Genomic DNA, 27,762 nt, shown 5'->3' on the forward strand with positions numbered 1-27,762 from the left:
CCGGTTGGCTGCGCGGAGATTATTGCAATATATTTTTTAATCTAAACTCATAACTCATATTTTTGGTCCATTTATCCAGTTTTTCTCTCGGAGTGATGGTCTTTCTCTTAGATAGGCATTTTAATTGGTAAGTTAAATCAATAGGAGCCAGCCTAGTTAGCATAGCACGCCTTGTAAGCGCTAGGCCGTGGGTTCCCGCCAGTCGTTCCGAGAACGAACCTTATCTGTTTAGGCTAGAGTTCGCCCAGGACGGGAATCGATCCCGCGACCTAACGTTTACAAGGTAGGCGCGCTACCGTTCAAGCTAATCAGGCTTGCTAAAGAATGTTCTATTTTAAACCATACACGCCAGCCTAGTTGGCTTAGTTGGTAGTGCGTCTGCCTTGTAAGCGCCAGGCCGCGGGTTTGATTCCCGCCCGGGGTACATCTGAATATCTGATGAGGGTCATACTACGAGATAGGCAATGGGCATGCTACGACATAGACCCGTGTGAAGTCCAATTCAGCAGATGTTTCACTGCTACCAAATTGGTTGTATGCTACTTGCGTAAACCATTCTCAGGTTAGATCACCTAATTAGGTACATATTCTTAAATTTGTGAATCGTACTAGTTGCGTAAACACACGTACGTCACCTTTCTATGACACCATTTTCTGCCTGATATGATCTCGAACGAGTTGGTCGCAATTGGTAAAATCCGCTAACAGATTACAGATCTGTTGATACGTTGCTACTAGATGTGATTCATAAATCATAACTTCGAAAGGTTACTAAATATCTTGGATCTTCGCAATGAAGATACCTACATATTATGTATTAACCGGTTCATTTAGCTTGAAACTCTTTGAAGATAGCAACTTGTGTAAGGTGTTCTGCACAGTCAAGATCCTATGGTAGACTGAAAGTTTCGGCAGTAAAACTGCGGGATTCCGCGGGTAATGCGGCCAAATCTCGCGGGATTGCATCCCTAGTAGCAGAGCGCCCGCTTTGTAAGCGCTAGGTTGCGGGTTCGATTCCCGCGCCGGGGAGGATGTTCTCCTAGATAAGGTTCGTTCTCGGAACGGCTATACATATTTCTCCTGTCCTGTCATACTTTTTTTTTCAATTTCGGGTTGATCAGATATCCTTTGTTACAGTTGCATCAAACCTCTTTTTTTTAAGTTAAAAAAAAGAGGAAATGTCAATCAAACTTTAGTGGAGGTAAGAAATTATATTTTTTTTGCTGGAAAGATTACGCCATTATACAATAATTGTTTTAGTTGTGCAAGTTTTGTTTTAACCACAAGCGTTTAACCGAGTTTGACCCCTGCGTTACCGACTGTTAGAGTACAGAGCCTATAGTGTATACTACAACTACAATCATAACTACAACTATACCTAACAACAACTACAACTGTTTGTAGGGTGGTGTTTTGAAACGCGTTAGCCTTCGCCCTCCGGGACGAAGGACCTAAAGAAAAAAAAAAAAAATGAGTTAAAGTCCCTCTATCGATCCTCACAAAAAAAATAATAATAAAATAAAAAAAAATAATAATAAAATAAAAAAAAAAATAATAACAATAGTACTAATAACAACAATAGTTTATACTGTTCGAATAAGACCGAAAAGTCCTTATACAATTTGTTTTTTAATCGTACAAAAAACACATGTAAATATAACGTCAAATCACAATCATTAATCATTATAAAAAGTAACATTTTTGCTTTAAATAAATAAATAATTTGGATGCAAAAAGGCTGTTACACAAAAGTATGGAATAATTAAGGTTACAAGGGTAAAAGTGATAATAATTAACATTACTGTTGCGTACACCTCCTTTTTCCTCACCCTATACCTCCCTCCTATTGCCCGCTACAAACGAGAATCGACGGAGCACGCCGAACCAACTTTAGTAATAATCCGACCACCAACCAAGTAAGACCCCAGTATCTATTTCACTAACCAAGTTTTACCTCAGTGGCTCCAAAGAAAAGTCCCCCAAATAAGGGCAGCCTTTACAGTCCTTTGCCCTCCCTAGAGTTACCGTAACAATAACATAAGCCTTATCGTACCTTATGTCATAAGGTGGGCGGTCAAAAGATTTTACATCACGCTGACATGAAGCGAATTTTTCACTCTTCCTGAGAATGATCGATTTTGGCACTGGGGGATTTACCGACATTCAATTACTAAAAAATATTAGTAGAAAAGGAATTACCTATAGACCGAAAATTGGCAAAAGTTAAACCAAATAAAACGTTCGACTCGATTACGAAACACTCGGAAATGTTTTAATTGAACTTATAGTGGACAACTTTCAACTGAGGTCGCCATTTTTTCTATTTTTAAATACACAATGGCTTTTACTTCTTGAAATGGGCGGTCAAAAGATTTTACATCACGCTGACATGAAGCGAATTTTTCACTCTTCCTGAGAATGATCGATTTTGGCACTGGGGGATTTACTAACATTCAATTACTAAAAAAATATTAGTATTATGTAGTAGAAAAGGAATTACCTATAGACCGAAAATTAGCAAAAGTTAAACCAAATAAAACGTTCGACTCGATTACGAAACACTCGGAAATGTTTTAATAGAACTTATAGTGGACAACTTTCACGCCGAATCCACTGAACCACTCTCCGCGAAGTTCAGTTGATAACTGAAAACCAAGAGGAACCCAGCACCAATATCAGCAGAATCTGAAACCTCTCAGGTAAATCTAGAATGGGAAGTTTGGCTAATATTAGAATGGAAATGTATTGTATTCTGTATTCTCAACAAGTTAACATCAAGGTACTTGCTACTCACAGAACGAGACTGGGTACCTACGAATACGGACGAAATAAGACAGAAGTGGATTTTTTTTTTTTTTTTAATTGAACTTTATTAAATTACGTAAACTCCTTGTTTTTTGACTGTCCTATTGCTGGAATGCTGAATTTGTCAAGTTCTTGCAGGTAAATCTAGAATGGGAAGTTTGGCTAATATTAGAATGGAAATGTATTGTATTCTGTATTCTCAACATCAAGGTACTTGCTACTCACAGAACGAGACTGGGTACCTACGAATACGCACGAAATAAGACAGAAGTGGATTTTTTTTTTTATTGAACTTTATTAAATTACGTAAACTCCTTGTTTTTTGACTGTCCTATTGCTGGAATGCTGAATTTGTCAAGTTCTTTTTACTTCCCTTATCCTATGTACTTTACTATTCCTTATCCTATAGGAAGGAAAGTAATGTAATTTTTAAGAGCTTTGATAGAGGACATTGTGCTAAGACACTTTCAAGAATGTTAAGGTCTTAAGAACACTTTTCTAAGGAAACTACTGAGAAGAGCGAAGAGAAGAGATTAGAAATAAGGAAGACATGATGGGAGAAAGCCAGCCGTTCCGAGAACGAACCTTAAGGATAAAATACGCCCCAGGCGAGAATCCAATCCACGACCTACCGCTTAAAAGGGAGACGTGCTAGGCTAAAAGCTAACTCCAAGGCTGGCAGATGTAAAATTTACATTCCACAAAGTAAATTATTAGTGGAGATGTCAAATTACAAACAATACAAACATTTTCTTTCTAGTGGAGATGTCAAATTACAAACAATACGAACATTTTCTTTCTAGTGGAGATTTTAAATTCACATTTGAAAATTTATCGGTTAGGTGGAAGAGCTCACTCAGGGCCAGATTTATGAACAAAACATTCTTTTCTTTCTAGTGGAGATGTCAAATTACAAACAATACAAACATTTTCTTTCTAGTGGAGATGTCAAATTCACATTTGAAAATTTATCGATTAGGTGGAAGAGCTCATTCAGGGCCAGATTTATGAACAAAACACTCTGGCTCTCAAGCATCAATTCCAAACATGATAGGTAATTATGATTGGCCAAAACTTGTTTCAGTCTGACTTGAGGGCAAGAATTTTACTTTTTGCTCATAAAATGGGGTTCAAGTGAGTCTGTGTAAAAAAATAATAACGTGATGCTGTTAAAATAGAAATAATAAGCCAGCACCGATAGCTCGGCCGTTAGAGCATGGCTCGTACTTGTTCTTACGTCGCGGCGACTCGGTGCCGCGGGTTCGATTCCCGCCCAGGGCGGATTTTTCCCCGATGGGAACCACAATCGTCCCTTATCCTATGTACTTTACTATTCCTTATCCTATAGGAAGGAAAGTAATGTAATTTTTAAGAGCTTTGATAGAGGACATTGTGCTAAGACACTTTCAAGAATGTTAAGGTCTTAAGAACACTTTTCTAAGGAAACTACTGAGAAGAGCGAAGAGAAGAGATTAGAAATAAGGAAGACATGATGGGAGAAAGCCAGCCGTTCCGAGAACGAACCTTAAGGATAAAATACGCCCCAGGCGAGAATCCAATCCACGACCTACCGCTTAAAAGGGAGACGTGCTAGGCTAAAAGCTAACTCCAAGGCTGGCAGATGTAAAATTTACATTCCACAAAGTAAATTATTAGTGGAGATGTCAAATTACAAACAATACAAACATTTTCTTTCTAGTGGAGATGTCAAATTACAAACAATACAAACATTTTCTTTCTAGTGGAGATGTCAAATTCACATTTGAAAATTTATCGGTTGGGTGGAAGAGCTCACTCAGGGCCAGATTTATGAACTCAGGGCCAGATTTATGAACACTCTGGCTCTCAAGCATCAATTCCAAACATGATAATTATGATTGACCAAAATTTGTTTCAGTCTGACTTGAGAGCAAGAATATTTTACTTTTTGCTCAAAAAAAGGGGGTTCAAGTGAGTCTGCGTAAAAAAATAATAACGTGATGCTGTTAAAATAGAAATAATAAGCCAGCACCGATAGCTCGGTCGTTAGAGCATGGCTCGTACCTGTTCTTACGTCGCGGCGACCCGGTGCCGCGGGTTCGATTCCCGCCCAGGGTGGATTTTTCCCCGATGGGGAAACATTCGTTCCTGGATCGGCTGGCTTTTCCTCTTTCCTGTCTTTCTTCTCTCTTCGATCTCCGGGACGAAGAACCTAAAAAAAAGGGTTAAAGTCCCTCTATCAATCCTCACAAAAAAAAAAAAAAAAAAAAAACCCAAAAAAAAAGGGTTAAAACCCCTTTAAAAACCCCCAAAAAAAAAAAAAAAAAAAAAAAAAAAATACCTAGTACTAATAACAACAATAATTTATACTGCTCGAATAGACCGAAAACTCCTTATACAATTTATTTTTTAAACGTACAAAAAACACATGTAAATACCTATAACGTCAAATCACAATCATTAATCATTATAAAAGTAGCATTTTTGCTTTAAATAAATAAATAATTTGGATGCAAAAAGGCTGTTACACAAAAGTATGGAATAATTAAGGTTCATCAATAAAACCTTTAAATAAATAAATAATTTGGATGCAAAAAGGCTGTTACACAAAAGTATGGAATAATTAAGGTTCATCAATAAAACCTTAAAAAAAAAAATTAAGGTTACAAGGGTAAAAGTGATAATAATTAACATAACATAAGCCTTATCGTACCTTATGTCATAAGGTACGATACTTTTGTTTACAATACTTTCGTGGAATAGTCTACAGTAGTAGTCTACAACATTCCTAAGTATTTGTGGTCAAATTCTTAAAATCTGATGAACAAATTTCCTTCATTTTGTTTTGAACAAGTTTGTCGAATTTCATCAAAATCGCACAAATCGTTTGAGAGTTCTGGTCTCTTATTTTTTCTTGATGATGACTTTTAAATAGTGTTACCTACTCGTAAGAGGTGTCATCGTATCGTCCCGAAATCGAATAGTGAAGTCAGGACAGAAAGCCAGACGTTCCAAGAACGAACTTCATCTTCATCTGTACGGGCAAACAGCCTTAAAAGTTGGGTTAACCTTAAACGAATCTAGAAGTTTGGGTTAACTTTATACGAATCTAGAAGTTTTTCTTTCACATATCACAAATTGTCGAATTTCATCAAAATCGCACAAATCGTTTGAGAGTTCTGGTCTCTTTATTGTTTCTTGATGATGACTTTTAAATAGTGTTACTCGTAAGTGTGACTCGTGTTTCGAAATTGTAGCAAAATGTATAAACAAACACTGGACGGGCCAACTTGAACTTTGTTCGCTCTAGGCCTCGTGAGCCCCGGCCTATTTTAGGAAATCAGCTGATAAACATGTAAACATAAAAATGTGATTTTTTCTAAAATAAATTTGTTGGTTAGATCTTGGATCTTGGAAATTTTTGCATACTGGATTTCGACATTTGACTTTTTCTTTTCAATTCTTCACTTTAAAATTACAGTCCACTTTATCGTTGTTTTATTGGCTTTTGGATTTGGATTATCACAGGAGTGAAAGAAACAATCACTACATTTCATTTTGGTCACTTCGAGCTTGGATCATTCCAGCTACTGGATTGGATAGGAGATTGCATGCAAACTTGCAACCATCATCATGGAAGAGGAAATAGACCTGGAAGAAGTACAATTGAAGGTACTGACCGCCAAGAAGCAGCAACTGTTTTCTTCAATCCAGAGGATTTTTGACGTTTCAAAAAATGTGGGATCTGAGAGCAGCAGAGCGACCTTCCTCAAGAAGGTGGGCACAGTGGAGGTCCTCTTCAAAGAATTCGTGACAACTCTTGAGAAGTGTTGCTCCCTGGAATTGCGGATCAACCCAGGGGCAAAGGTCAAGAAGGTGGGCACAGTGGAGGTCCTCTTCAAAGAATTCGTGACAACTCTTGAGAAGTGTTGCTCCCTGGAATTGCGGATCAACCCCGGGGGCAAAAAATATCACAAATTAATCCTGCTAGACGTCATCTTTTCTCCGCATGGACTGTTCACAGAATTATCGCTGAGGATTTCAGGCCGAGATAGCCTTGAGCCGTTCAGTATTCAAATCTCAAGGTAGCCACAGTACTGGAAACACCTCCTTATGCCAGAAACCTCATCAGCTGTGAACCACTGAAACCTCCTTATACAAACCAGAAACCTCATCAGCTGTAAACCACTGAAACCTCCTTATACAAACCAGAAACCTCATCAGCTGTAAACCACTGAAACCTCCTTAGCTGTGAATAACTAAAACACCTCCTTACCTCTGACCAAGGGGCTCAATCCAATTTAAAGCCTCATCACAAGGGTTCAAATTAAAATCTTCCTTGCCAGCCTAGTTAGCTTAGTTGGTAGTTCGTCTGCCTTGTAAGCGCTAGGCCGCGGGTTTCCTATCCTGTCTTCCCCGCCCGGGGCGGATTTTATTCTGATGGGATAATATTCGTTCTCGGAACGGCTGGCTTTCTCCTATCCTGTCTTCCTCCTCTCTTCGATTTCGGGACGATAAGACCTTAGAGTTACAGTTCCCTCTGTCAAACATCTTTAATCTCTCTCAATGAATGGACACGAAGGGGAATTTCTTCAAGGATGGTTCTTTCCTGCTTAATGTTGTCCAAATAGGTATTTTCTTTAAAATACCCATTTGGACAGTTCTAAAGTAAGATTTTCTTGATGCTAAATAAAAAATACAATTAGGTACATAGTATCTCTTTCTCTCACCTCTAAAGGACAAAATTACAAAAACATAAAAAATCTTACCTTGCAATTTGAAGATCCTCCAGCCAAATGTTCACAGTCCAAAAGGGAGAAAGCACTGAATTCAATAATTTATTAGCACTTGGGATAAATGTGTTTATCACTTGAAAACTGTAAAATAAACGAGATTTAATTGATATATTTTTTTTTTTTATTAGATTATTTTTTTTATATGAAAAAGAACGGACATTAGGTTACGTGTAGGAACTTTGACAACCTAGGGACCTGTAGGAACTTTGATTTTAAAAGCCATTAAAAAAAAAAAAGTTTTTCAAGAGAGTCCTACGATAAAACGACCCATTTTCAGAAATGAGCTTTCACGCCCAAGTAGGTAAACGTTATTAGGGGAAGAAAAAGAATGTAGGTACAGGTAGGTACAACCTAATTAATGGAATTTCCTCAAAGAAAATACTGTGGGAGTTAGTATAAAAATTTACGAAAATAACGGGTCTTTGAAAACGTGATAAAATTTGTTAGACAGGTAGGTACTTATTGGGTTGGATTTTAAAATGTAGGAAAACGGAAAACTCAGAAAAGAAGTAAAATTTAAATCAGAATTAGGTAGAAAGAAAGGTAATTTTCTTAGATTGGGTTTGATTTTAAAATGTAGGAAAACGGAAAACTCAGAAAAGAAGTAAAATTTAAATCAGAATTAGGTAGAAAGAAAGGTAATTTTATTAGATTATGAAAAGGCAGAGATAAAACTGAATGTTAGTAATCCTAGATTTTAGGAGCCAAAATTTCAAAATCTATTTTGCATAAATTGCATTAAGCTATGAACCTGCATTCAGGAGCAACACGTTTTTATTTACTGGCACTCTAAGCAACAAGACCAGGTCGGAGCAACAAATCTACATATTTAAAGGACGTTTAAATCTTAACCGGTAGTTTACACACAAAGTACCTATATTATTAGCTAAATTCCCGATGGCCGATTACACTGGAGAAGGAAGGACTCTAGTGGTCGATAATTATTACACCAATATTGATTTGGCTCACTTCCTCCTAGATAGTAGATTGAGGCAGACGGTCAAGTACGTTCCTGGCTATAAGGAGTGCGAAAATTAGTTGACGGACCAATATGCATTACATTTGACAACCGCTTACATTGCTTGGCGAAAAAAAATTCGGAAAAGTACCATTTTCCAGTAGTACAGGAAAAACCACTTTCGGGATCATAAAACTCAACTGACTGGCAAAAAGGAGTAAGAAAATTCGCTGACTGACCAATATTCATTACATTTGACATCCGTTTACATCGTTTGGCGAAATGAAAATTTTCAATTCAACAGCAGTAAGCAAGAAGGGGGCCTGCTAAAACAAAATTCCCAAAATTTTAGAGATTGACCCCTCAAAGTGACCATTTAATTTTCAAACATGACTTCAAAAGTGCCATTTTTTCTTTTTTTTTTTTTTTTAATATGTCCTAAATTTATTGCCCTTAATCAAAAACAGTTATTAAATATTTTCTGATTGCTGAACCCCCCTTTTTTTAAAAGAGGTCAGATGTTAGCATGGAAAGTAAGGCCTCTTATGGACAGTGGTGCGGAGTGGATGTCTGAAACTACTACGTCCTAATGAGCTTTGTATAGATGAACAGGTAGTACCTGTTTGTGAACGCGCCCTTAAAATTTGAATTCCCTCCTTGTCCTATATCACATCCTGCCCACGGGTGTCGCTTCAATCGCGCGAGTCAGCTGATTTCAAACAAATATAAACAAGACGCCGGCTGGTTCGAAAAATCTGAGTGCTTCGCCATTGTTCGTTTCTTCGTTTTATCAACCAACATCAACATCAACGCTCAACCAAAAATCATACCTACCGGTCGGAATTTTCTAACTGAATCTGAAGTGTTCTCTTCTACCTACCAAAAGTAAAAGTTAAAGGTAAGACACCCCGGGCTTCTCCAGTACCCTTTCAAGGCCGATGCAATTTCAAACAATTTGTGAGGGGAAAACGAAATCCCGTAGGATTTAAAATATTTGTCCTGGCAAATAAGGATGGTTTGGTGTTTGATTTTTTTCTATACCAAGGAAAAAGAAGCACCATTACTACTGAATTTGGAAACTTGTCCTTGGCGGAGTCAGTTGTAAAATTATGTGAGACTGTACCACCTAGGTCATCAGTTTTCTTTGATCGCTACTTTACCAGTGAAAAGCTAATGAATCTACTACTAATGAAAAAAATCTATGGCACGGGAACTCTAGCAATTAATAACATCCCAAAATCAAGTATGTTACTTGATAAAAGAGAAATGGGAAAAAAGGACAGAGGTTTTGCAACCCAGAAAGTTAGACAGGACAAAAATGTATGTATAGTACAATGGAATGATAACAAACCAGTGAATTCAATATCTTCCATTACACCAAAGAATCCTATAACTAGTAGTCGGAGATGGTCAAAGAAAGACCGCCAGTTCATTGATGTCCAATGTCCTAACATTGTCAAAAAATACAATGCTGAAATGGAAGGGGTTGACTTAATCGACAGGTTCCTGGTACTCTACAGGATGGATTCAAAAACCTACAAATGGACATACCGTGCTATAATGCATTTTCTTGACTTGGGAGCATGCAATGCCTGGCTTCTATACAGACAAAATAACACAAATTTATCAAGAAGGGATCTTAAATGTCTGCTTGAATTTAAATTAACTCTGGCTGACCAGCTGATTGCAGAAGATAGTGAATCCAGTGATGACAGTAGTACGGATGAAGAAGAAGCTTGAATTTAAATTAACTCTGGCTGACCAGCTGATTGCAGAAGATAGTGAATCCAGTGATGACAGTAGTACGGATGAAGAAGAAGTAGGTACATCAGCGTGTACCCGGCAGGAGACGTCGAGTCAAACCCCTACCATCTAAGCTCACAAGGAAGAAAAATGCTAAACACTTACCAGTTTACCTTGAAGTAAGGAGTTCTGAAAGGTGTAGAAATGAGGGTTGCACAAAAAGAACAAAAGTGCAATGCATCAAATGTAAACTACCATTATGTTTCAGCTCAAATGCAAATTGCTTTCTGGCATTACATTTTGTGCATTTAAATGCACATTGGTCAGTTATCACTACAAGACTCAAAAAACGTCCGGGCAGTTAGCATTACAAAAGATTTGTGCATTCAGATGCACTCTGGGTAGGAAGAGGGTAATAGCGAATACCTAGCTTCCTAAGTTCCTAGTGACTCAAAAGACCCAAAAAACACAACCCCGACCCTAATTTGTGACTTCGCCGAGAAATCAATAGTTCATCCCTACAGGGGACTTAGCTAAAAAGTGCAGGATTTGTGTGCATTCAGATGCACTCTGGGTAGGAAGAGGGTAATAGCGAATACCTAGCTTCCTAAGTTCCTAGTGACTCAAAAGACCCAAAAAAATACAACCCCGACCCAAATTTGTGACTTCGCTGAAAAATCAATATTTCATCCCTACAGGGGACTTAGCTAAAAAGTGCAGGATTTTTCTACAGGAGCTCTTCCACCCAACTCTTCAAGAGGACGCATTGTGAAGTCCCTAGCATCACCATATGGGGGGACCAGCTACCTGGGTATCCGTTACAGAATATATTACAAGCAGGAATCAGGTGATAGTCACCAAAGTAGTCAACTATAGTCTGTGTCAGTTAGAGTGAGAATTTTTGAGACAAATAAGTTGTAAGGTGTGTTAAGCCAGCCGTTTCATGCCAAAATTGGTATGTTTCTAGAACAGCCCAGTCGGCTCAATCATTTGTGCTACGTTTGTGCCACCTGGGTATCCGTTACAGAATATATTACAAGCAGGAATCAGGTGATAGTCACCAAAGTAGTCAACTATAGTCTGTGTCAGTTAGAGTTAGAATTTTCGAGACAAATAAGTCATAAGGTGTGTTAAGCCAGCCGTTTCATGCCATTGGTATGTTTTTAGAACAGCCCAGTCGGCTCAATCATTTGTGCTACGTTTGTGCCGTTACACGAATTTCCTTATCCTATTGAATGATGCTTATTTTGGGTGTTCTTGTTCTTATACCCTAACTTTTACAATATCTCTAACGGTTAAATTGGTATAGCTGAAAACCGCCAAAAAGCGGTCAAAATACCGCCAATCGCAGGAACTATCTCAACCAAACGTTTTGAGTTGCATCCTTGTCACATTTGTGAACTACATCCAAATTTCAAGTCTCTAGCTCATACCGTTCTCGAGATATTGTTAAATTACACCGAAAACCGCCAAAAAGCGGTCAAAATGCCGCCAAACGTTGCACCGATCTTAACCAAAAGTTTCGTGTCGCATCCTTGTCACATTTGACATCCAAATACCAAATTTCAAGTCTCTAGCTCTTACCGTTCTCGAGATATTTTGTTTAAAGACAGACAGACAGACACACGGAACAATGGCTGGTTGTCGAATTTCATCAAAATCGCACAAATCGTTTGAGAGTTCTGGTCTCTTTATTGTTTCTTGATGATGACTTTTAAATAGTGTTACTTACTCGTAAGTGTGACTCGTGTTTCGAAATTGTAGCAAAATGTATAAACAAACACTGGACGGGCCAACATGAACTTTGTTCGCTCTAGGCCTCGTGAGCCCCGGCCTATCCGTTACAGAATATATTACAAGCAGGAATCAGGTGATAGTCACCAAAGTAGTCAACTATAGTCTGTGTCAGTTAGAGTGAGAATTTTCGAGACAAATAAGTCATAAGGTGTGTTAAGCCAGCCGCATTTCATCCCAAAATTGGTATGTTTTTAGAACAGCCCAGTCGGCTCAATCATTTGTGCTACGTTTGTGCCGAAAAAATCATCGCTTGTGCTCATACGGTTCTCGAGATATTTCAATAAGTAATTTATTATTAGGGTTTTGGCTGTAATATATGTGCCTACCATTCGATAGCGCTTCGGTTATGCTGGGTTTACCTTCAAATTGACGTTTGTGCGCTTACCATTTCCGAAGTACTAATTTCGGTTTCGTTGCAGGAACTTACCTACCTATAACCAGATAGGAATCAGGACGATGATAACCAAATTCTCAACCTACATGGGACAGACTGTACTACTATCACTAGTACATAGTACTACTGCTTTTACAGACACCATATATTAGGTACATATGTATCAGTATTTAAATACGTTGTTAGAATTGCTACCTATACGATAAACTATATTCAATGATGTCATTCATACATTTTAATACTTTCCCTTCAAATTGACGTTTGTGCGCTTACCATTTCCGAAGTACTAATTTCGGTTTCGTTGCAGGAACTTACCTACCTATAACCAGACAGGAATCAGGACGATGATAACCAAATTCTCAACCTACATGGGACAGACTGTACTACTATCACTAGTACATGTACGTACATAGTACTACTGCTTTTACAGACACCATATATTAGGTACATATGTATCAGTATTTAAATACGATGTTAGAATTGCTACCTATACGATAAACTATATTCAATGATGTCATTCATACATTTTAATAGTATACTATTTAGTACATATACCAATACCTATAATATTACATAGTTGTATATGTACATAATGAAAGTACCAATACATAATTATTAGCACGGAATACATTCTTTTGTAGGTATGTATTCTATGAATGGGGGTACATCTCAACAAAATATAGACAGGACATTCATTCTATTAAAGAAAGTGGAAAAAAAGGATTTTTTTTTTTACTTTCCTTATCCTATAGGAAGGAAAGTAATGTAATCGGGTCAAATTTTCACAGTTTTCAGTGCCAAAACACGTTTTGAGGTCCCTAGAGCCTAAATCCAAAGTTTCAGCCATTGGTCCGTGTGTGTGTGTGTGTGTGTGTGTGTCCGTGTCCTTGTGTGTGTCTGTCTGTAAACAAAATATCTCGAGAACGGTAAGAGCTAGAGACTTGAAATTTGGTATGTAGTTCACAAATGTGACAAGGATGTAGCAGGGTGCTACGGTCGGAGATAGGTGCTACGGTCGGCGGTATTTTGACCGTTTTTTGGCGGTTTTTCACTAAAAACTGACCATTGAAAATTTGACCCGATTACATTACTTTCCTTCCTATAGGATAAGGAAAGTAAAAATCATCCTCACAGATCTTAACTTTTTGGAAGTGGAAAAGAAAAAACTGAAATAAACAAAAAACTTATCCAACAATGAGCTTTTCCTTCGGCTTCCGTCTTTTGTACAAAACTCTCGAGATCATCGGCTTTGTGAACCGAGTTCAACTCAGATACTCCTGGCTCAACAAGCTCAAGACCTTACGACACATGATGTTCCACATCTTTACAGCTGCAGGCATGATATCCCATTTCATATCCACTACATGCGTCGCCAGACGCTACATGCCGGAATTCTACCAACGGCTCTTCGAAGACATTACCAGCTGCGTGTACTACTTTGATTGCATGTTTTACCTTCTCAACTACGACAGGATCCATGCCCTCATAAAGTTCATGGACACCTCCTTCTGTTACGCCAATGACAAGGTGGTGACGACTTGTGTCCGTCGTATGCGCCTTTTGTTCATTGTTGTTTTGATTAGGAACACCATCACCATGATCGCCGTCGTCGCTGAGACGCAGAAACCGGTCTCCCAGGAGGAAATCGACGTCCTGGCGGAGCTTTACCAGGATAAATATCCAGAGAGACGTGTGCCGGTAAGATACTGGTTGCCGTTCATTGATGAGAGTGAGTCCTGGTACTTCGAGGCGATATTGACATTCGCTTTCTATCAATTTACGATGGTTGCGGTTATGGCTAACGTGTGTATCTGTTCTATCCCGATGATTGTCCTTGTCATCAATGCGCAATACACTATACTAGCCGAGTATGTCGAGAAGATAGGACATGAACATCGCGATGAGGAAGGTAGACGCATCCGCTACACCAACATCATCACCAATGAGATCGTGTATGTTGAGGAGGAAGGGAGAAATCAAGGGAGCAGACGCTATGAGGAGAAACCGGCCGCGGATATTGTGAAAGACAATGAGATTATTTATGTGCGAGAACTGAGTGAGCAGAATGAGCCGAGGAAACAGATCCAAGTGAAAGGAGATATGGCGGAGGAGGAATACCAGCAGGATTATTTCAGACAGGTGTTGCAGTTTCATCAGATGATGATGGACTTTCAAGGAGAGGTAAGTTTGAGAAATATTACTAAGGCCGGCCACTCACTATCAGGTAGACCTGACGGGTACGGTCAAAGAGGTCCGCCTGTCAGGTCTACCTGATAGAATTTGGCCCAGGGAGATTAACTGTTATCGATCTATACTATAGTATTGGAGCCATTTTATGAACCCACGTCCTCCTGATTACCAGGCGAGTCTTGGGCTCTTCAGCCACCGAGGCTAGACTTACTTCTAACCTGACATCCATCCTCCCTCTTTCAGCTGCTGGACATGTACCATCCGTTCCTCACAGCCAAGGTGCTCCTGTATAACCTGACCACAGCCCTGTGTATTTATCAGGTCACTAGCAACCCTACCTCATTTTCCGAGTCTCGCAAGTTCAAGGTGATCTGCGAGCTGATCGGCGTAGCCCAGGGGTTCTATCTGATCTGCTTCTGTTCCGAGCGGCTGGACGATTGTCATGGGAAACTGCGCCAAGCCGTGGCCAGAGCCGACTGGGGCCGATCTTCCCCGAAGATTCGCAAGGCGTTGCAAGTCCTACTGACCATGGCGCAGACTCCGAATCATATGGAGATCCTGGGAGGTGTACTGGTCATCAGCAATGCGTACTATCAGGGCATGGTGCAGTTTGCGTACTCGTTCGTCAACTTTATGAAGCTCAAAATGAGCGCGTGAGTGCGTCGACGAAAATCTTACCTATTCTTCTGAGTTGCTTTTCCTATGCTTACAAAAAACTACTAATAGAAAGTAAAAACTACTAGATAAATTAGATTAGTTTTAGTGTAGATTAGACTAGCACGTTGTCCCATTCTTTGCAAAGAAATGATTATTTTCTTTCGAGAATCGAATCCGGAACCCTAGATTGCTGTCCAAATTGGTAAGTGCATTGGTATTGATTTAAAGTTTTAAAGTACTCGTACCTAGGTATAGGTATTTCTGATGTTTTCAAGGGTCAACAAAGCTGGGTTAATTAGGTTTTATTCCAGTACCAGGTTATGATTACAAGATATATTTTTATGTAACTAAATTGCAAGTTATGTCATTTTTGTTTGATTCTTAACTGTGTTCTTAAACTTTTATGATCTGAATTCAAACTAGAATAAATACTCCTTTGATTAAGTAATCCACTACAGAAAAATCTATCTACTCATTGAAATCCTCCACATAGAAAATCTTACCCACCCCCGGTTAATATTAACAATATTGCTATTTTGACACTTTCCTATCACGGTGACAAACTAGTGCAGTAATAAAGGAGAAATGGTAAAGTAGTCTATCTTATTAAAGGTCAGACACCCCCGCACGTTTCCTTATTACAAATGACGGCCCAACTCTGCGGCTCGAACTTTTCTTTGTGAATTGCCGTGGATTGTACAGTGAAAATCAGGAGGTAATAAGGTTGAACAGGGAGAAGTATGTCAGATTAAATGTCGATATGGAAGAACTATTGCGAGAGGTTCTGGAGCAGAATGCTGAGGATGATGAACCCGAGGAAGATGATCACGATGTTCCTGAAGAGTTTGCTGTATTCGAAGCAGATCACAACCTACCAGATGACCAGTTGTTTACTAACCAATTTTGTTTCCTTATTTCCTAAATAAGGTGGTGCCCAGCATAAAAATTCAATATTCTAAAATAATGATTTTTATTTCATTTTCTTAGGTGCTTTGCTCAAGTTCAGGATATTTATGGTGTAAAACTCACAGAATATTTCTTCATACTCACAGCAGATTTTTTTTTTATTTTATTTACAGCAAACAGGGATTGTAGTGCAGCCCAGTGGAGGTTTTTGGTACTTGCCTTGGCGGAGTCAGTTGTAAAATTATGTGAGACTGTACCACCTAGGTCATCAGTATTCTTTGATCGCTACTTTACCAGTGAAAAGCCCTTGGCGGAGTCAGTTGTAAAATTATGTGAGACTGTACCACCTAGGTCATCAGTATTCTTTGATCGCTACTTTACCAGTGAAAAGCTAATGAATCTACTACTAATGAAAAAAATCTATGGCACGGGAACTCTAGCAATTAATAACATCCCAAAATCAAGTATGTTACTTGATAAAAGAGAAATGGGAAAAAAGGACAGAGGTTTTGCAACCCAGAAAGTTAGACAGGACAAAAATGTATGTATAGTACAATGGAATGATAACAAACCAGTGAATTCAATATCTTCCATTACACCAAAGAATCCTATAACTAGTAGTCGGAGATGGTCAAAGAAAGACCGCCAGTTCATTGATGTCCAATGTCCTAACATTGTCAAAAAATACAATGCTGAAATGGAAGGGGTTGACTTAATCGACAGGTTCCTGGTAAGAATCCTATAACTAGTAGTCGGAGATGGTCAAAGAAAGACCGCCAGTTCATTGATGTCCAATGTCCTAACATTGTCAAAAAATACACTGCTGAAATGGGAGGGGTTGAAGTGCCATTTTTTTCTTTTTTTTTTTAAATATGTCCTAAATTTATTGCCGTTATCAAAAAACAGTTATTAAATATTTTCTGATTGCTGAACCCCCTTTTTTTAAAAGAGGTCAGATGTTGCATGGAAAGTAAGGCCTCTTATGGACAGTGTGCGGAGTGGATGTCTGGAACTACTACGTCCTAATGAGCTTTGTATAGATGAACAGGTAGTACCTTTTTGTGAACGCGCCCTTAAAATTTGAATTCCCTCCTTGTCCTATATCACATCCTGCCCACGGGTGTCGCTTCAATCGCGCGAGTCAGCTGATTTCAAACAAATATAAACAAGACGCCGGCTGGTTCGAAAAATCTGAGTGCTTCGCCATTGTTCGTCGCTTCAATCGCGCGAGTCAGCTGATTTCAAACAAATATAAACAAGACGCCGGCTGGTTCGAAAAATCTGAGTGCTTCGCCATTGTTCTTCGTTTTATCAACCAACATCAACATCAACGCTCAACCAAAAATCATACCTACCGGTCGGAATTTTCTAACTGAATCTGAAGTGTTCTCTTCTACCTACCAAAAGTAAAAGTTAAAGGTAAGACACCCCGGGCTTCTCCAGTACCCTTTCAAGGCCGATGCAATTTCAAACAATTTGTGAGGGGAAAACGAAATCCCGTAGGATTTAAAATATTTGTCCTGGCAAATAAGGATGGTTTGGTGTTTGATTTTTTTCTAAAAGTAAAAGTTAAAGGTAAGACACCCCGGGCTTCTCCAGTACCCTTTCAAGGCCGATGCAATTTCAAACAATTTGTGAGGGGAAAACCAAATCCCGTAGGATTTAAAATATTTATTTTGTCCTGGCAAATAAGGATGGTTTGGTGTTTGATTTTTTTCTATACCAAGGAAAAAGAAGCACCATTACCACTGAATTTGGAAACTTGTCCTTGGCGGAGTCAGTTGTTGTAAAATTATGTGAGACTGTACCACCTAGGTCATCAGTTTTCTTTGATCGCTACTTTACCAGTGAAAAGCTAATGAATCCACTGCTAATGAAAAAAATCTATGGCACGGGAACTCTAGCAATTAATAACATCCCAAAATCAAGTATGTTACTTGATAAAAGAGAAATGGGAAAAAAGGACAGAGGTTTTGCAACCCAGAAAGTTAGACAGGACAAAAATGTATGCATAGTACAATGGAATGATAACAAACCAGTGAATTTAATGTCTTCCATTACACCAAAGAATCCTATAAATAACTAGTAGTCGGAGATGGTCAAAGAAAGACCGCCAGTTCATTGATGTCCAATGTCCTAACATTGTCAAAAAATACAATGCTGAAATGGGAGGGGTTGACTTAATCGACAGGTTCCTGGCACTCTACAGGATGGATTCAAAAACCTACAAATGGACATACCGTGCTATAATGCATTTTCTTGACTTGGGAGCATGCAATGCCTGGCTTCTATACAGACAAAATAACACAAATTTATCAAGAAGGGATCTTAAATGTCTGCTTGAATTTAAATTAACTCTGGCTGACCAGCTGATTGCAGAAGATAGTGAATCCAGTGATGACAGTAGTACGCTTCGCGCTCCCTTGTTTACGGTCCCGGGGCTTCGCCCCTGAGACCTTATATCGTGCCTGAGTTTTGTTTCGAAGAAATTAACTTACATGTTCTGTGTTTGTTGTAGGTACCAATCCACATAATAATAGATATCTACATACTGAATACTTACTTGGTAGGCTATAGACTATTTGACAGACTTTAAACATAGGTAAGGATAAAGAATAGATAATAACAGAGGAAAATAAATAATAAATATTTAAATAAAATAAAATATGACGTGAGAGAGGTGAGGTCACAATTTGTTGTACCGTCAGTGTTTCAAACCTTTTCAAGATTGAACTGTGTAGGTCTTTGACTAAGAAAGTTAATCTTTCTTCTTGTTAAATTTGATTTTTTTGCCTGTTATTTCATCCTAATTAAAGAAAAAATCTCGCCCTATACCTACAGGAAAAAAATCACCACAAACAGGAAAAAAAAAAAAAAGCATTGAGTTCTTCAAGAGGAAACAAGATAAGTTCAAATAAATAGTAATGCTACAACGAATTCAAAAAGATGGGTGCCTTAGTTGGTAGTGCTTCTGCCTTGTAAGCGCTAGGCCGCGGGTTCGATTCCCGCCCGGGGCGGATTTTATCCTGGTGGTATAATGTTCGTTCTCGGAACGGCTGGCTTTCTCCTATCCTGTCTTCCTTCTCTCTTTGATTTCGGGACGGTAAAACCATAGCAGTTACAGTTTACAGTTCCCTCTGTCAAACCTATTTAAAAAAAAAAAAAAGATCGGTAGGTAAATTATTTTAAAGCAGAATTTAGTAGGTCAGAGAACACTCAGAAAAAGGTTTAAAAATCTGGTAAAAAAAAAAAAGATCGGTAGGTAAATTATTTTAAAGCAGAATTTAGTAGGTCAGAGAACACTCAGAAAAAGGTTTAAAAATCTGCCTTCCTTCTCTTTGATTTCGGGACGGTAAAACCATAGCAGTTACAGTTTACAGTTCCCTCTGTCAAACCTATTTAAAAAAAAAAAAAGATCGGTAGGTAAATTATTTTAAAGCAGAATTTAGTAGGTCAGAGAACACTCAGAAAAAGGTTTAAAAATCTGGTGTGAACATTACACGAATTTCCTTATCCTATTGAATGATGCTTATTTTGGGTGTTCTTGTTCTTATACCCTAACTTTTACAATATCTCTAACGGTTAAATTGGTATAGCTGAAAACCGCCAAAAAGCGGTCAAAATACCGCCAATCGCAGCACCTATCTCAACCAAACGTTTTGAGTTGCATCCTTGTCACATTTGTGAAATACATCCAAATTTCAAGTCTCTAGCTCATACCGTTCTCGAGATATTGTTAAATTACACCGAAAACCGCCAGAAAGCGGTCAAAATGCCGCCAAACGTTGCACCGATCTTAACCAAAAGTTTCGTGTCGCATCCTTGTCACATTTGACATCCAAATACCAAATTTCAAGTCTCTAGCTCTTACCGTTCTCGAGATATTTTGTTTAAAGACAGACAGACAGACAGACACACGGACCAATGGCTGAAACTTTGGATTTAGGCTCTAGGGACCTCAAAACGTGTTTTGGCACTAAAAACTGACCATCGAAATTTTGACCCGATTACATTACTTTCCTTCCTATAGGATAAGGAAAGTAAAAAACACATCAAGCCTTAACTTTGGAAATCGGAGATCAGGTCTACTCGGATCAAAATTTTGTGCTCTGGCTCGTGGTTTTAACAAAAACAGTTTATCGATTAGAATGAAAAATTTATGACTTAACAAGCTGGGTCCGTCCCTCCGGGAATTTTTTAGCCCGTAGTTTATTCGATCGTGATTAGAGAAAATCAGTACCTATGTACCTACCTAATTTGTTTAATATTCAGTTTATTATCATTCTTGATTTGATTTTTCGATTTTACTTTCATGTAATGTTTTAAAATCAAGACTAGAGCCTGTTCTCCCTTTATTCCTTTAAGTCTCCCATCCATTTATTGGCCTTGCTTAACATAGGTGACGTTAAAACCGGTTTTAAAATAACGACTCAAGTGTTATCTAAAACTTTCTCGCTTTAAGTTCATAGGTCATCGCGACAAATTTCAAGATCAGAGCTCATTTGTGTGAGAAAATGTGAAAAAAATCCCCCAAAAACTGTTGTTAATTGAATCTGAACACCAGGAGTTGGATGAACTACTGCAAAAATCTCCAGAGGGAAAAGCTATATCACAGAAAAATATTCTTGATAGCAAATCCAGGAAACAATTGATCCACATTGTGGGAACACAAATTATTGGCCCAAACCCTACCAGTGATGCTATTTCCTATTCAGTAAGTAACTTGTGGTTCAGTTTTCAATATTGTTGGTGGTTGATGGAGTTCCCGGTAAGGCCAAGGTTTTTTTCGGCTCTGCGCTTGGAGTTCGGGTGCACTCAGCCTCGTGAGGACAATTGAGTAGCTACTTTAATCGAGTAGCAACCAGTGGCAGCATTACAAGTCAAAGAGACGAGTGATAATAAATATGATGATTGAGTAAATGAAAGACTTGTAATACTGTGATACCCACAAAGTTGTGAAAAAGCTCTCTGCTTTACCACAAAGATTCATAATTTGATTTTATTTTTATTTATTTTTTTATTTTGATATTTTTCTTTTTTTTTAAATTATTATTTCAGGATGTTATTGATCTTTTCTTTGTTTCAGGTTTATGAAAAATGGACAAAACAAATAGTTTCCAAATGGAAAGGGGAGAAACAATCTTTGTACTTCCTACGTGGGCTTGAAGGTACACAAGTGAAACCAGTTGGTTCCCTTTCATGCTTCAGACCGAACTACCTTTGGAAATAAAGCTTGTTACCAGCCAATCATAGATGAACTCAATGAGTTGTCTGAAAATGGAATTCACATTGAATCTCCTTCGTACACAAGTCAGGTATACCTATCTCTTGGGCTTCTACTCTCTGATAATTTGGGCATTAACCAAGCTTTATCTTTAACAGAAAGCATTTCCCTGTCGTGTATGTCGGATGCCTAAAGAAAAAATGAAAACTGAACTTTTCTTGATAGATAGTATTAAAGCTATTTTAGTTGGTAAAAAGTTGATTAGTGAGGGTTATAATGCTCATCTTTGTGTTTATGAAGTAATTCAGACTTCAATACCCGAATCTGTCACTGTTTTCCTCAAAGACTTGGATCGGCGTAGCCCAGGGGTTCTATCTGATCTGCTTCTGTTCCGAGCGGCTGGACGATTGTCATGGGAAACTGCGCCAAGCCGTGGCCAGAGCCGACTGGGGCCGATCTTCCCCGAAGATTCGCAAGGCGTTGCAAGTCCTACTGACCATGGCGCAGACTCCGAATCATATGGAGATCCTGGGAGGTGTACTGGTCATCAGCAATGCGTACTATCAGGGCATGGTGCAGTTTGCGTACTCGTTCGTCAACTTTATGAAGCTCAAAAGTGCATGCATATCCTGGGTCTCAGTATGGCAGAAGCGTCTGTAGCTGAAGTATACATCAATACGTCTCCCCCCGATGTCAGGGTGCGTCTTCAGAAACCAGCAGCGCAGCTTGCACGCCTACTTGAAGAAAATCCGGACAGCTCTGATGTGTTTGCTTCTGGACTTCTTGAGCACTATGAGCAGCGACCGAATTGCTTAGAAGGATGCTGTCTGGCTGACTTTGCTGCTCTTTACACCTTCCATGCCAAGAAGCGAGGTAAGCAGGTTAGAGCTGAATCGGTTTGAGAGGCCAAGGTTTCAGGGTGTGTTTATGTACCGGGTTGAGATGAGCTCGGACGAGGTGAGATAGCTGTCCCGGCGGCAATTTTTAAAATTTATTTTATGTTTATTTTTGTTTGCTTTGTAATTCGCTTGTTTGTAATATCTAATATAAATGAAAAGTATAATATAAACGTGCAAACTAGAGATAAAAAGTAAAAAATTAATTCAGATTGTACAAGTTGCGGAAAAAAAATCAAAATTTCGAATTTCCCGCCAACTTTACACGCTCATAAAGGCTTAATGGCCTATCTCAGCCCGGTACATAATCACACCCTCAAGCCTTTTCCGTCATACACGTTACGACGTCTGACAGACCACAGTCTATGAGACCTGGGTCTATCAGCCGGTCCGAGCGTGAGTGGCGGAGAGAGGCTATTAAGGCTGGTACTAAACCAGGGGTGATAGAACGTTAAATGCACCCTAACCCAAAGATTGCCGAGATGTGAATAGCTCATCCCTAAATAAAGGGGATTTGTCTGAAAATCGGTCAATTATATGAATTTAACAAGGGAATTTAGCTAAAAATCGGTCCCTTACCTGAATTTAACAAGGGGATTGAATTAAAAATCGGTCCCTTTCATGAATTTAGCACGGGGATTCAGCTGGAAATTGCTCCCTTACATAAATTTAGCAAGGAGATTTAGCTAAAAATCGGTCATTTACGTATTCGTTGGTGGAGGTTGCTTTTCCTTACCTTCTCTCCACTATCGGAGGGCAAATAGAAGGTGAGCACCGTGAGAAAGGAGATGCCCATACACGGAATGATGATGTTGACCGTGTAGAAGAGGGTTTTCCGTCTCATGGTGATGTTGAACGTAATGTCCAGGTAGGGCTCATCACAGCACGTGTAGAACTTCTCATTCCTGTCGGAAAATGAGAGAAAAGAGAATAAACGAAGAAAATACAAATAACAACAGAGATCTCAAGCTAAGTAAAACAATGTAAAAATAAGTTAGTGTAATTAAAAAATAAGAAATGTATAAAAGCAACATGGTTTTATTAGGTAAATTTCCAAATTTAACCTCCTCTTTAAATAAAACACATTATACAGGGTGTTTATAACATCTTGACGAGGGGTGGGTTTCTCTGGTTCTCGAGAAACCCACCCCTACACTGAAAAAAATCTCTCTTAAATGCCATTTAAGGAGTGCTCCTTATTTCCGCATTCAAAAGGCAAACTTTAAAATTTAATACGATAGTTTAAAATTCACCTCCTACTAGATTTAGGATATAAGGACAGGTACATTCTAAAATCACATTTAAGGTAATACTATTAAAATATAAGTAAAATGTCCTTAAAAATTAAATGTTGTCATGCGGGTTAAACTTCAATACCAGTGAGTACTTAGTAATTAAGGTTAATAAAATGAATTTACTTTAGTAACTAAGGTCAGGACTTTAAAATTACAAAAGACGTCGTACTTTAAAATTCAATTCTGTAACACTTTGTCTACTAAAGTAATTTGGTGTTACATTTTACTACCCGTTCTTTTATCAACATCTTTAAACGTTGAAATTAAGAACATGCACCTTAAAACCCAATATACGCGAATTGCATTAAAGACCCACATCTTACTAACTAATGACTCGTATTTCATTGAATATTAAATACCTAGCAGTTTGAATACTAAGTGCTGGACTCTTAATTTTTAATACATTGGATATAGTATACACAGTGCTGCGCCTTAAAATCTAATGCGACCTGTGAGCTGTGAATGTGAACACGACAAATGCTCAACGCACACAAGTCATTCAGCAAGTCACACAACGTCTTCTTTTTACTTTTTTCATTTCTAAAAGGTCTGTGTAAAGTTTTTTACAATTCAGTGTAAAGTATTTTACTTAAAATAGGTTCTTTTTTCCAAGTACTTTGAATGCATAGATTGATTTCCATTCTTAAGTCAGAATGGATGATTTTGTTGAGCAGTGTCTTGTTGATTGGGACTTGGGGCAGTACATTCCAAACTTTGAAGGTAAGCTAACTTATTCTAAACAAATCATTTTAAATTAGAAAGCAATTTCACATTCTTTCTTCAGTTAAAGCAGTTAAGGTCCTGATAGAAATGCATGTGCCACCTCCTGCTCACCAGCAGGTTGGCAAAATCGCAAAATGACAAAGGACTGTCTGTGTTTTAATTGAGATGAGTCAAAAAAGATTTGTCACAAATAAGATAGGTATTCAACAAAAAATGGGGTAATTGTTCATTTTTTTCATATGTGTATATATTTTACTGTAAATAAATTTTAATTTAAATTCTTGGGATTACAGTTATAGCTGTCTATATTTATTTTTACAGTGCAACACAGTAAAACACATTGAAGATGTTGACAGTCAATTTCTTGTCAATGATAGTGACATTGAAACCCAATACCCAGAACCACCATCTGAGAGCCCCCTACTACAGCAAGAATCCCCTATCTTGTTGTTAATTGAATCTGAACACCAGGAGTTGGATGAACTACTGCAAAAATCTCCAGAGGGAAAAGCTATATCACAGAAAAATATTCTTGATAGCAAATCCAGGAAACAATTGATCCACATTGTGGGAACACAAATTATTGGCCCAAACCCTACCAGTGATGCTATTTCCTATTCAGTAAGTAACTTGTGGTTCAGTTTTCAATATTGTTGGTGGTTGATGGAGTTCCCGGTAAGGCCAAGGTTTTTTTCGGCTCTGCGCTTGGAGTTCGGGTGCACTCAGCCTCGTGAGGACAATTGAGTAGCTACTTTAATCGAGTAGCAACCAGTGGCAGCATTACAAGTCAAAGAGACGAGTGATAATAAATATGATGATTGAGTAAATGAAAGACTTGTAATACTGTGATACCCACAAAGTTGTGAAAAAGCTCTCTGCTTTACCACAAAGATTCATAATTTGATTTTATTTTTATTTATTTTTTTATTTTGATATTTTTCTTTTTTTTTTAAATTATTATTTCAGGATGTTATTGATCTTTTCTTTGTTTCAGGTTTATGAAAAATGGACAAAACAAATAGTTTCCAAATGGAAAGGGGAGAAACAATCTTTGTACTTCCTACGTGGGCTTGAAGGTACACAAGTGAAACCAGTTGGTTCCCTTTCATGCTTCAGACCGAACTACCTTTGGAAATAAAGCTTGTTACCAGCCAATCATAGATGAACTCAATGAGTTGTCTGAAAATGGAATTCACATTGAATCTCCTTCGTACACAAGTCAGGTATACCTATCTCTTGGGCTTCTACTCTCTGATAATTTGGGCATTAACCAAGCTTTATCTTTAACAGAAAGCATTTCCCTGTCGTGTATGTCGGATGCCTAAAGAAAAAATGAAAACTGAACTTTTCTTGATATGTAGATAGTATTAAAGCTATTTTAGTTGGTAAAAAGTTGATTAGTGAGGGTTATAATTCTCATCTTTGTGTTTATGAAGTAATTCAGACACAAATTATTGGCCCAAACCCTACCAGTGATGCTATTTCCTATTCAGTAAGTAACTTGTGGTTCAGTTTTCAATATTGTTGGTGGTTGATGGAGTTCCCGGTAAGGCCAAGGTTTTTTTCGGCTCTGCGCTTGGAGTTCGGGTGCACTCAGCCTCGTGAGGACAATTGAGTAGCTACTTTAATCGAGTAGCAACCAGTGGCAGCATTACAAGTCAAAGAGACGAGTGATAATAAATATGATGATTGAGTAAATGAAAGACTTGTAATACTGTGATACCCACAAAGTTGTGAAAAAGCTCTCTGCTTTACCACAAAGATTCATAATTTGATTTTATTTTTATTTATTTTTTTATTTTGATATTTTTCTTTTTTTTTAAATTATTATTTCAGGATGTTATTGATCTTTTCTTTGTTTCAGGTTTATGAAAAATGGACAAAACAAATAGTTTCCAAATGGAAAGGGGAGAAACAATCTTTGTACTTCCTACGTGGGCTTGAAGGTACACAAGTGAAACCAGTTGGTTCCCTTTCATGCTTCAGACCGAACTACCTTTGGAAATAAAGCTTGTTACCAGCCAATCATAGATGAACTCAATGAGTTGTCTGAAAATGGAATTCACATTGAATCTCCTTCGTACACAAGTCAGGTATACCTATCTCTTGGGCTTCTACTCTCTGATAATTTGGGCATTAACCAAGCTTTATCTTTAACAGAAAGCATTTCAGCGAAATTTCCCTGTTATGCCTAAAGAAAAAATGAAAACTGAACTTTTCTTGATAGATAGTATTAAAGCTATTTTAGTTGGTAAAAAGTTGATTAGTGAGGGTTATAATGCTCATCTTTGTGTTTATGAAGTAATTCAGACTTCAATACCCGAATCTGTCACTGTTTTCCTCAAAGACTTGGACTGTCAAATTCCACATCATTTTTCCACCAACTCCAAGGGTCAGGGTCAAATAACTTTACGTCATCCACTTTGAATTATACAGGGTGTCCAAAAATAAACGATACATTCAAATATCTTGAAAACAAATCAAGATAGAAGATTGTTTTCGCTGATTGTCTTTTTGAGGGACATTTGTACTCAGGGTTGGACACCGAGAGCCCCCTGGATTTTTTCAACTCATTAGAAGAGGCTCTCAGGAGTTACAAGATACCAGAACAAAACTGGAGTGGGCTATTACGTCCACAGTTTTGTGGCGAGGCTAGAACATGGTATGAAAATCAACCATTCAATCAAGATTATTCTTTGCTCAAAAAAGCTTTTCTAGAAAAGTTCAATAGCCTACATGAACAGTTACAGGTTCAGGCCAAATATTTTGATGAAGTCCAGAAGATAGGAGAAATGGTAAAGTAGTCTATCTTATTAAAGGTCAGACACCCCCGCACGTTTCCTTATTACAGTGGCCGAATTTATTGCTCGGTACGTCACTTGTAAAGTACCAGACAGAGTAACTTTTCCTACTCTCTATTTCAGAGTTACTAACTACCAAACACACAGACACAATAGTAATTATTGCCTTAGAACAAGTCCGAGGTCTCAGCACAGGAAGCGTGCATGCATATCCTGGGTCTCAGTATGGCAGAAGCGTCTGTAGCTGAAGTATACATCAATACGTCTCCCCCCGATGTCAGGGTGCGTGTTCAGAAACCAGCGGCGCAGCTTGCACGTCTACTTGAAGAAAATCCGGACAGCTCTGATGTGTTTGCTTCTGGACTTCTTGAGCACTATGAGCAGCGACCGAATTGCTTAGAAGGATGCTGTTTGGCTGACTTTGCTGCTCTTTACACCTTCCATGTCAAGAAGCGGGGTAAGCAGGTTAGAGCTGAAAATGTAGATGATGACGAGAACATAGATGCCATATTGGAGGAGACAGAGGAGCTTGAGCAAGATTTAGGAGTAGGTATGGAAAAAGATTTACCCTTGAAGGATGGAAGTGGGTTTATTACTA

The 27,762-nt window shown here is 38.3% G+C and overlaps 3 protein-coding genes and 1 long non-coding RNA gene across 4 annotated transcripts; 3 read left to right on the top strand and 1 right to left on the bottom strand.

Moving 5' to 3' along the window:
- Window positions 1–5,162: 5,162 nt before the first annotated feature.
- On the bottom strand, window positions 5,163–5,498 carry LOC113467723. The gene is made up of 2 exons (XR_003391691.1): window positions 5,428–5,498; window positions 5,163–5,349 (listed from the first exon to the last, which is right to left on the bottom strand). It is a non-coding gene; the product is annotated as an uncharacterized LOC113467723 (long non-coding RNA).
- A 468-nt stretch (window positions 5,499–5,966) lies between these two features.
- Window positions 5,967–6,873, top strand: LOC103509846. The gene is made up of 2 exons (XM_026824067.1): window positions 5,967–6,561; window positions 6,661–6,873. The coding sequence occupies exons 1-2, from the start codon at window positions 6,418–6,420 to the stop codon at window positions 6,871–6,873; spliced, it is 357 nt and encodes a 118-aa protein (XP_026679868.1). The 5' UTR covers window positions 5,967–6,417.
- A 2,229-nt stretch (window positions 6,874–9,102) lies between these two features.
- LOC113467722 lies at window positions 9,103–10,499 on the top strand. Its single transcript, XM_026824069.1, has 2 exons — window positions 9,103–10,215; window positions 10,301–10,499. The coding sequence occupies exons 1-2, from the start codon at window positions 9,712–9,714 to the stop codon at window positions 10,412–10,414; spliced, it is 618 nt and encodes a 205-aa protein (XP_026679870.1). The 5' UTR covers window positions 9,103–9,711; the 3' UTR covers window positions 10,415–10,499.
- Window positions 10,500–13,536: 3,037 nt separating this feature from the next.
- Window positions 13,537–15,809, top strand: LOC113467721. The gene is made up of 2 exons (XM_026824068.1): window positions 13,537–14,653; window positions 14,906–15,809. Exons 1-2 carry the CDS (start codon window positions 13,667–13,669, stop codon window positions 15,317–15,319), a joined length of 1,401 nt encoding a protein of 466 aa, XP_026679869.1. The 5' UTR covers window positions 13,537–13,666; the 3' UTR covers window positions 15,320–15,809.
- Window positions 15,810–27,762: the final 11,953 nt, after the last annotated feature.

Source organism: Diaphorina citri, unplaced genomic scaffold (assembly GCF_000475195.1).
Source record: "Diaphorina citri unplaced genomic scaffold, Diaci psyllid genome assembly version 1.1 scaffold535, whole genome shotgun sequence".
Lineage (NCBI taxonomy): Eukaryota > Metazoa > Arthropoda > Insecta > Hemiptera > Psyllidae > Diaphorina > Diaphorina citri.

Coding starts and splice junctions, on each gene's coding strand:
- LOC103509846 (XM_026824067.1), top strand. CDS start 6,418: ATGGAAGAGGAAATAGACCTGGAAGAAGTACAATTGAAGGTACTGACC. Junction 6,562..6,660: donor GAGCGACCTTCCTCAAGAAG/GTGGGCACAGTG, acceptor AAGGTCAAGAAG/GTGGGCACAGTGGAGGTCCT.
- LOC113467722 (XM_026824069.1), top strand. CDS start 9,712: ATGAATCTACTACTAATGAAAAAAATCTATGGCACGGGAACTCTAGCA. Junction 10,216..10,300: donor TTAAATTAACTCTGGCTGAC/CAGCTGATTGCA, acceptor ACTCTGGCTGAC/CAGCTGATTGCAGAAGATAG.
- LOC113467721 (XM_026824068.1), top strand. CDS start 13,667: ATGAGCTTTTCCTTCGGCTTCCGTCTTTTGTACAAAACTCTCGAGATC. Junction 14,654..14,905: donor TGATGGACTTTCAAGGAGAG/GTAAGTTTGAGA, acceptor TCCCTCTTTCAG/CTGCTGGACATGTACCATCC.